A 10,480-nucleotide genomic window follows, 5' to 3' on the forward strand; every position below is an offset into this window, starting at 1 on the left:
TTCAATTGATTTAAAGTAGTTTATTTAGGTACAAATAGTAAATACAAGAATTTCTCCATACAGTACATAGTGAATCCTTTCTTTTTAACAATAAATCGTTTTTTAAATCTTTTGTACTTAAACCTTGACTAGTATATAATAATTTGTTATTATAATAAAAAAATATAATAAGGTCAGCTGATCCCTCACCGACTAAGCAGTAATAGGGACACTGGGTTTATGCTTCACCAGGCTGCAAAGTCAACAATAGGAACGCTGGCAAATGTATCCATCTCCAAATCATATTATGTAGCTGCTGACCATCGAAATTAATGCACCGTTTAAGATGAGTGCAGATTTGTCTGCACGGATAGCCGGGTATTTGAGGTACCCACTCCAAACCCACATAGCACGATATATCGCGGGTTCGATCCCCGCGTTTGAAAAGCATTTGTGTGATCTAGGAATACTAGTTTTACAGATATTTTGTGTGGAAAGAAAAACAATCAGCGAGCTTATTATTATAATAACAGAAATTAATTAAAAATACGAATTCGCTTAAGATTAAGCAGCACAAGTAATTTAGAAACACAGAAATCAGAGTACATTAATACTATTAATTGTAAAATTGTTTACAAGGCCTACCCAAGGCTTTGCACTTCTGACACAATTCTGTTGGATGTCTTTTGTTCGGGTCACTCTTGTCAAGGCCATCGGGTTTCAATAATGGACGCTGAAACAGAAAATGACACTCTTAATTTTGGTTATAATATAAACAGTTCGTTCGAAACCCCAGACCTACGTCAGCTCTTGATTTATCTCTATGGCAAAAACAATTCTGACGAAATAATAACGTGATTGTAGAATATGTAGCCGCCTGCCACCTCGCTACCTCTGACCATCAATTGCTTTAATAATTCGCGCTGCCTATCTGGGCAAGAGAAAACAAAACTCATTTTAAAAGAACTCCTTAAGACCTATAAGTTAACTTAATCATATTAACTTGCGCGAAAGTGATCGAAATTTGAAACTGAATAATAGCAGGATAGTTCCAGCTGTTGATCAGAAAATTTAAAAAATCTGAAAACCCACGTATTTAAATGTGTTGCATTATTATCGGGTTTGAAGCTACCCTGAAAATTTCAGCCTACCAGCTCAGTGCCTCAAAATTGAGTTGCAAAAATCCGACGAATGAGGAACGACAAACAAATAAGAAAGTGAGTATAAAAAACGTGGTAAAAATACTACAGAAAGAAGACCAAGTTATCAGACTATACATACATTCCTGGGGATATTGGCAGCTTTAGATAGACAGTTTGTATACTTAACAGTACATTTTAAAGAGAAAGCGTACCTGCTTATGAGGCATAACCATAATCTTGCAGGAGGTGCATTCTTGACCGTAGTTGGCCCAGGAGTTGGCACTCATCCACGATCGATTGCACTGGCTGCATCTGTACTCGCCGAAGCAACGCCCTTTGCCTTGGTAAGGAGTCTGGAAATTAAAGGTATTTCTTTACAGTCACGAGATCACTTCATGTGTGTTCATGGTCCTTTTTAAAGGCATGCAGGGGGACACAGGTCCAACATGTAGAGGCCTTGTTGAGGACTTTAATCTAAAATGTAATGGGGTATCTACCAGGGCCCATCTACCCCTACCTTTATTAAATCACCCACATCTAGCCTTATTAAAAACAGACATGGACGGCCCAAGGAAGCTACAAAACTATTGAAAATTGTATTGTGTATAACTAATAAGGGCTATTGGTATTAATAATGTTAAATGGAATTAAATGTATGGAATCCTTCACAAGCTATGGAAAACTATAGCACGTGCCTTTCAACACATAAAAATGGAATTAAATTGGCAGGCGGACTCGCCGAATCAAAAATGGGCCCCCATCATACCGCCATATTATTAAGATTCGTTTAGATTTAGAATTTTTGACAGAGATTAGAATTTGATATTTATTTCGTCAGTTACATAAACAAAATGTTGTCATATGTGGGTGATTATTTGAACATAAGCATAGAGTGTGACTCTCCCCAAATAACTACTTAGTTTGATATAATAAAACCTACATCCAGCACATAATCACACTGCTATAAATAAATAAGTTATGTTCATAAACATTTCTCAAATCTCATCACCATTCGTGTCCCAATCTCCAAATGTTTGCAGTTCATTGTAAAAAGACCCTGAAGAACGTATTTTTACGGTACGCTTATTAAAAACCTAAACCTCTATGGGATAAATATATCTTTCTCAAAACTTATAAATATAAAATAAAAGATTTTGAGACATTTACAATATTAATAAAAAGCAATAGAGTTTACGCCTTGGTGTACGGTGTTCAATACCGTATGTGAGTGCATTCTAGTCGCTTTCTCAGCGCTTTAATCCAAAAACCGTTAACTTTACAGAAAAACTGTAAAGGATAATTTTGTAGACAATTTTATGAGGAACAATTTTTGTAAACACCTCTTTGACCTCCGAGCAAATTATTTGGATAAAACTGATTTTCGTGACCTATTGACCTTTGTAATATTATTAACCGGCACGATATCAATGTCGATTTTTCACAACTTCATAATAAAACCGTAATAAAAGTGTATAATACAAAAATTCAGCTCACTAAGAGTTATTCCGCAGATTGGCGTTTAAAATGTTAAAAAAAAAATGATCTAAAAATGACTATTAAACGAAGATGAATTCCCGAAGTTTTGAGTGCAACACGATACTTTTTTTTACAATTTGGTAGATATATACCGGAAACATCAACAACCCAACATAAAATAAAAATATTTTTTTTAAGTAAAATACTTATATATATTTAGTTAGTATACTCACCGACATTGCGACAAACACAATCCAAAAAAAAAATCACAGTGTTCTTTTATGACAAAAATGTGTTAACACACAAGTTTAACACTGACCGAAATGTGCAAAGTGCTGTATTAGATTCAGCCACGGACCTTTATAAACTTTAAAACTACATAGTGACGTGCCGAAGTGCAACGTGCTCAGTAGTTGTTACAATACTCGAGTAACAGATAACGATAATCTAGTATTACGAATATCGGTTAAACACTTATTGCTTTCGCAACACTTATTATTTAATTAGAGGAGTGGTTTAAATCTACTTTTATTATTTTAACACAATTCTATATACTTTAAATATTTAACATTATTCTTCTAATATTAGTTTATGTTAATCCTATGGACTTGGCTCCTGTAGTCATTAAGAGTGGAGCCAAAATAATATTTATTGAAGAGCCTACAAATTCTGGGGACTGTGCACTGTGGTGTTAAAGCCTAAGAGTGTTTTCCGATGGGGGTAAATAACTAAATACGTATTGTCAATAGAGTCTGATGCAACAAAGTTGCAGTTTTGTTTGCAAGTAATTACAGAATTAATCAATAATAAATAATTCTGCTGGCTGATTTTTTGTATAAAGTATTTGTGAATCAATACTATGAATAAAAATAACAGTTGATATTTATTAATCGAGACTAGTTTCCGTCACTAGCGATCACAATTTACGGGGAAGAACCGAATTGTTTATTCCAATGAGTGCATTTATCAATGTGTAGGTATATTTTCATGCGGTCATGACGAATAAAATTGAAGGTTAAATTAATTGTGGTTAAAAAATAAGTAGATTTATATTTTTAATAATATAGTCCGGTTAAAGATTTTAAAAATTACCTAATTATTTTCATATGTCGAGCGCCTGCTTAAAAACGTGATAATGTTTAAATTAGTGTTTAGTTGCTGCGTCTTACTTTTAAATGTATGTAATTTCACGAGTGTTTTTGTTCATCATTATCCTAAGCTTTTTCCAACTATGTTGGGTTCGGCTTCCAATCTAACCGGATGCAGCTAAGTACCTATCTGACCTTTGAAATCTTAACCTCTTTAGCTCTACAACACGATACAATTTAGATGCTGAATGCCTGTATCGACTGTTAAGGACGTGTAAATAACAGCCGGGAGTCGGGACCCACACTTTAAAGTTCCTTCCGAAACACGGAGGAACTCGTTATGACATAGATGATCACTCATCCACGGACCGACCGTATCAAGTGTGATTGATCAACTTGTGCAGTTCTAGTTTCATCACGAGCTCTTCTTAGTATGACTACGAAACTTCTGTGGTACGATTTCGCTTAGAGTTGTAGCAAATAATACCTATACTTACGTCAGCATTAGAAGAATGATCTATCCGCCAGCGTCACCGCCATCTGTTGACAATCTGACGTCAATAAAAGCGTACAACTGCATCCAAACATAACCAAGTCTATACTATACTAGTTGTATCTAATCCTCATCATGTTACACTTTTATTGCTGAAGCCTTTAATGTGTACACGAACGGTGCCAATTGTACTAAAAGTAAAATGGTAAGCCTTTGACGTGGCAGATCGCCAGCTCGCTAACTGTGTGGCCAGGGGGCCTACCATAGCACTGAGGTCTGGGGCCCATTATTGTTGACGCCTGTTATTGTCTGATGGGTTACCGTGGCCCCGGTACACGAAGGGAAAATTAAGGAATATGGTTTGAGTAATGTGTAAATGACCCCTTCCGCTCAATCCAAATCGAAAGATGTCATATATCATTATCATTTGGTAATTTCCCAACCGATAAAAGGAGGCCTAATATCAGCTCTCTAAGTAAGTCCGTAGCTGCGTAGTAGCTGTAGAAGTGAGAAGACCCATAACACAAAAAAAAAACAAAAGGTATACAAATGAGTCACACGTATTACAGCCCTCAGTACACCTAATCACAACTTGAATAATTACCCCTCAAAAGAATCGCAAACGTTAAGCAAAGGAACTAATTACTGTGACGGTTGACGGTCTCACAAAAAGACGTCTCCAAGGGATGCTCGGGTTGCCATCAAGGATTCAAGAGGTTGCAGGTCCCTCCTCTAATTACCATCGCGCTTGTTTACTCACTTAAGAAGAAATTACGTGAAGATCCTTTACAGTTGCCTTTGGTTTTTCTTCACCTTTTCTATTGTGCCCGTGACTATACTATAATCAGAGTTTTTTAGATTTATATGAATCAGCCGTTTCTGAGATTAGCGAGCATAAATGCAAATACAAATAATACTTTGGTTTCGATATCTTTTAATAAATAGATTTCATTTTTTCTTCGATTTTATTCGTGTTTTAATTTCGTATTTCTGTGGTTAATGCCAATCATCTACCCGTGACTGTAGTGGAATCGTGACCAAAGCTTTCGTATTGTCGGAAACTAAAAATTATTTTCTTCATTAAAACGGATTACAACGTTACATTACATTTCAAGAAACCTACTTGAGGAAACACTTAATTTTATACAGAGTTACAAACGAATATAAACGATACGAATAAAAATATCTCTTGTTAAATTCGAACCTAAGATAAATACATATTAAAATATATATTCTCTACACTCGAATACCACACATTCCAAGTTATACAACATACATACGCAGATACATATTAATGCATATTTGAACGCGTCGTGGGTTCAAGAAATGATATATGAACATTGAACGTATATTATATTGATAAATATATGCAAAACACACCCAAACGTTCGTTCAAGCGTATAGCCATCCAATTCCATCAGAAAGGACCGAAACCATTCGCTTTTAAATATTCTATGTGCGGTCAACAGTAAAATCCACAAAGAAAATGTATTACATATCCTTTATTGCGATTCTCCCTCTTTTTCAGTGACCAAAGTTGGGCAACACAAGTTTATGACGCCTTTATCAATAAAACGAGCAATGCGCGCTTCGTAAATATTACAAGATTGCCTGCTGTAAAACTGTCTCGTTATGTGATCATGCAATTTATGGGTAGTTTTTTATTTTCATAATAATTTAATTTATTATAATAAAATCGTTTGTGGTCTTAGCAAATTGTATGTAGTTACTCTTTTACGCAAATGACACAGTACGGAATTTTACGAAATTTGGTAAACATGTAGTTTATAACCTAAATTAACACATAGGATAGTTTTTATAGCAAATGGAGCCGCTGGAAATAACTAGTACCTTCAACTTCAAGTATTGAATCTGTTAACTCTTTATATATTTCGTTCTAGTATAGACACGTGTGCGTGTCAATAAATTTCCTAAACGGCTGGTCATATTTCAATCGTTTTTCGTATGCATTCGGGTGACACAACGAAGTTCCCAGCAGTACTAGTACATTATAAAATATGATTATTTCTAGATAGGTAAATTCAACTTTTATATCGATACCACTTAGCTGAGCAAAACGTAAACAACATTTCCTTATCACACAGATTATAATTAACAATTTAAGATATTTATACAGTAATCTTATATAAATACTCAATTAGTCACGCTAACGGTGTTAATTAGACGGGACTTTAAAAGGCTAAGTAGGGGTTTAAGTGTCCTCTCAATCAAAACCCGTGTTCCTTAAGAAACAACCCTTTTTAGATGTCATCGGGTTCTTTTCGTGTCAATCGCACCCTTGTAAGGGGATCCGGATCCCTAATTGAAATAAATATTTGGTCGTCGAATGTTTTGTGAAGTTACGTCTCTCAATTAGAAAGGAAATCCTTTTCTTTATGTACTTTAGTAATTATTTGTCTTATTATTAATTAGGAGGATTTTTGTTTGGTTTGTCGTCAATGTTTTTATGTATTTCTTGTTATGTAATAATTTTCTGTTGGTTAGTGATGTACCTGTTCATAAGCTCCTTTATTTTATTAATCATTTTATTTACGGGCAACTCACTAACAACTTAACTAATTATGGTATTTGTACCTTTTATTAACAAAACTACTTAGTGGTACTGACTAACTAAGAGTTCCGGATCAATTTGTATAAAAACGGCAAAAAATCATATTCTTTGCATTGGGCATTTTTTATATTATGTATATTATGTAATGCTTCAACAGAAATAAAACATCTTTTACAAAAACCGTCTCACTATCACAAATCCAAAGATCAAATTACTTTCTTATAACATTAAATAAAACAATTCAATAAACAGATATAGCCAATAGATACTTAACCACTTTAATCAACGCCAATACACGAGAAATTTTCTATTTAGCTTCATCGAAAGCAGCGATGGCAATCGCACACCGCTAATGGGATGGTTCTCCTACAATTGAAACTGCTCTGTGGAAAATCGAGTAATAAGTATGCATCACGTAGTCGGTAGCTGTGGCTGATGGTTTCAGAGATGTCTAGCCCGTAGACTCAATACCATTAGTACAGCGCTTACGTTGTATTCTAAGGCTCCTATCACAAACATTTAACTGTTATTTTTTTAAATTAGCGCCTGATCGTTTTCTATTTTTAAGGTAATAACTGCTCCTGCTCCATTTGACCCAAAGCATATAATGCGTTACGGTATTAAGTCCGTCTTATGTATCAAAATTATACGTAAAATTTTAAACAAATAAATTTTTAATTAGTTTTCAATAACGCCTGACAATTTTTACTGAGCAACACGCTATCGTATGCTAAATTAGAAACAGGTTGAATGTTCAAAGCAAATTACGTTACGCATTTTTCCATAATTATCAGTGCTTTTTAGGAATTTCAACTTAATTATTTATTCGAGTATACCTACTGTGATTATAAATAATAACTATCTTCACCAGTATTTACGTAAATACGTATGTAAGAAATGATTAATTAGCCTCTCAAACATATCTTTTACTTTCCACTATCGTTTCACTGTACACACACCTTAAAGAGTTCTGTTTTCAACACACCATCTACACGTCTGGTCATACCAATATAAGTAAATAGATATTGAATGGCACTAGTAAGGATTCTGTATAACATAATAAAGTTTTAAAAATGTCGCTTTGTAGGAGTTCCAATGATACCGAAACATAGCTTCGTTTCGATTTGTAGTTTGTTTTATCGTCCGGAAATAATCACTTTTAGGTGTATTGCTATTTATTTCTTACCTTGGGATTTGGTATTTTCGAACCGGTTCTACATCTTCCAATTTTCATCTCCGACTAGCGAGGGATAGCTATAAAAAGAGAATTAGAACATTATTGACTGGCATGTTGGTCTCGTGGTTGGGGTGCGATACCGAAGGTCGTGGGTTTGATTCCCGGCCAGGACAAATGTTTGTGTGATGAGCGAACTCATTTGTTCTTTGTCCGGGTGTAATTTATGTATAGGTGTAAATTTTACACCGCAAGAGCGAGTAGCGCCGAGAAGTTTCTATTTTATGCAAAAAAAAGTGCAACACAAACATATTATTTATCATCTTTCGTTTAGAAGTTATTTCTTTTATTTTTATATTTACACTTAATTATTTTAAAAAGTTGTTCGAAAAATACGGTGGAAAATAGACCGCAACAATGCACATTCGAAATTTAATTTCACTCAAGAACCATTAAGGCATGTTCACATTTCGCAGACAAAGAAAAATGAATGAGACGACACAGGGAGCTCGGTTCAGATGGTTGGCAGTGTTGGCACAAGTGCTGTGAATGGCCACTATGCTGTGTTTACGGTTATTTGAGTGGGCGCGGTAACGTCCTAATTTATAACGTTAATACGGAGCGTGATAGCGACATCGCCATGCGGTGTTGCACTTATGATGGCCACGTGACTATAGTGTAATGTACATAATGTGTGTGGGCCCTTATGATTTAGAACGTCTGACTCTGCGATTTCTTTTTTTGATTTTCGTTTGTTTTTGGTTACAGGGAAATGTACGTTGAACAGTATAAGTTTTTATCAAACCAATACGGATGAGTTTAAAGCAAACTTTTTTGCTTTTTAATAATGGTTAAAATAAAAGTCGGTCTATAAACAAAAATAAAACAGTACGTTTTCTTAAGACAAATACAAGAAGTTTGTCTGCGAAAGACCACAATTAAGTACCTCGGTACTTATATCCTTTACACATTTTTCTTTAAGACTGTGTTTATTCCTTTGAACAAAACGCAGACAGTGTTTTTTGTCTTCAAAGACTTTTCACAAACAAGAAAATTTATAAAGCAAAGGGATTGGGGTTGCTTTTAATAAATAAACATATCTTGGTTGCATTACAATAAAAAAGAACCTTTGACTGTTTTAAAACTTAGAGCATAAAATGTTCTTAAATTATGTATTTAACCTTAAGCTACTAATTTACTGCCAAAAACAGGAAACGTTTAAAAAAACTCTCAGTCAAATTGTAGACAAAGAAAATCGCAACAAAAAGGACCAAAAGAACTTCAGACTAAATTTCCGTACCGAAGGACCAATAATATCAATCGCAAAAAAAGCGACCAGACAAATCAGTATTAAAATGAATGAGTTGTGGGACCGTCAAATTAAAATTTGTTGCAATCAGGACCCGCTGGAGATCGGTGCAGAATTGTTCCCGGCTTAGAGTAAAAACGTAGTGTGCAAGCAAGATAGCACGCTCTTGGCGTATAGCGCCATCTCTCTTTAATAACTACAAAATGCTATCTTGAAAGCTGGTAGTAGGAAGTCAGTTGTCCGATTGTCTGTGGTAATAGTAACGAACCAAGTACACACCGTGCATAACGATTGGTTTCAGTACTTTCAGGGCTAGCACTACACTAGGGAAAACTTCTGATAAGATTTTTTTCAAGTATGCTGCTGAAGCTGGTGTTTCATCAGTTTATATTACAGTAAAGTGATTTAGTAACAGATTGTTTAATATGGTTTGATTTATTAGTTCATTAATGTACTGGAAGAATATAGACAATAACGTAGTATTGATTGCTGCGGTTATCAAGAGTATATTTTAAAAAGAAATATTCCTTGGGTACATGCCATGGTGTGCAAAATTAATTACCCAATATTCGACATTTTATTTCGCTCCACATATAGAGGTCTTAAACATACTGTTACTATCTAGAATAAGTTTAATTGTAAAATTGTTAGTTAATAAGATTAATTCATTACGCCCACAGACAAACTGTGCAAACAGTTTTGTGGGGTTTATACAAAGCAAATAACTATAATGTAAACAGTTTAATAAATAAAAAAACTAAGTAGCAATTATTCAATCTAATATAGTCTAATAATTTTATACGGATGACTGGAATAAAAAAGCCTTTGCAAAAAAACTCAGCTTTCATTTCAATTGTAAATCCCATAGAGAGAGAAAACTAGACCAAAAATTGTGCAGAATAATTTAAGCGTAGTTTTTAGTGGTGATTCACGTGCGTTAGTCATCGCGTGCTACATACCGAGGTCGCGCGCTGCGATCCGCATTGACTCATCAATGTACTGTAAAAATAAACATTTCGTTCGTTACGTTCTCCCATATCGCAAGTTAACAATTGAGTGTATTCATTTTATTATGTAATATTTATTTGTGTTCTTATTTTTAGATTTCTTTGTTTTGTTTTAGTGCTACGGTTTTTAGGATAAATAAAAGACGCGTGATTTTAGTTCGAGGATACTTTCCGGTTTATTGTATCTATCAATATAATGCTATCAATTTTGATCTGAAGTGGACTTAAAATGGCCTTAGC

The 10,480-nt window shown here is 34.4% G+C and overlaps 1 protein-coding gene across 1 annotated transcript; it reads right to left on the reverse strand.

Moving 5' to 3' along the window:
• LOC113497484 (zinc finger CCHC domain-containing protein 24-like) lies at window positions 1-2,939 on the reverse strand. The gene is made up of 3 exons (XM_026877048.1): window positions 2,831-2,939; window positions 1,334-1,474; window positions 1-712 (listed from the first exon to the last, which is right to left on the reverse strand). Exons 1-3 carry the CDS (start codon window positions 2,834-2,836, stop codon window positions 596-598), a joined length of 264 nt encoding a protein of 87 aa, XP_026732849.1. The 5' UTR covers window positions 2,837-2,939; the 3' UTR covers window positions 1-595.
• Window positions 2,940-10,480: the final 7,541 nt, after the last annotated feature.

Source organism: Trichoplusia ni, chromosome 9 (assembly GCF_003590095.1).
Source record: "Trichoplusia ni isolate ovarian cell line Hi5 chromosome 9, tn1, whole genome shotgun sequence".
Taxonomy (NCBI): domain Eukaryota; kingdom Metazoa; phylum Arthropoda; class Insecta; order Lepidoptera; family Noctuidae; genus Trichoplusia; species Trichoplusia ni.

Coding starts and splice junctions, on each gene's coding strand:
- LOC113497484 (XM_026877048.1), bottom strand. Junction 713..1,333: donor TGGTTATGCCTCATAAGCAG/GTACGCTTTCTC, acceptor TTTCTGTTTCAG/CGTCCATTATTGAAACCCGA.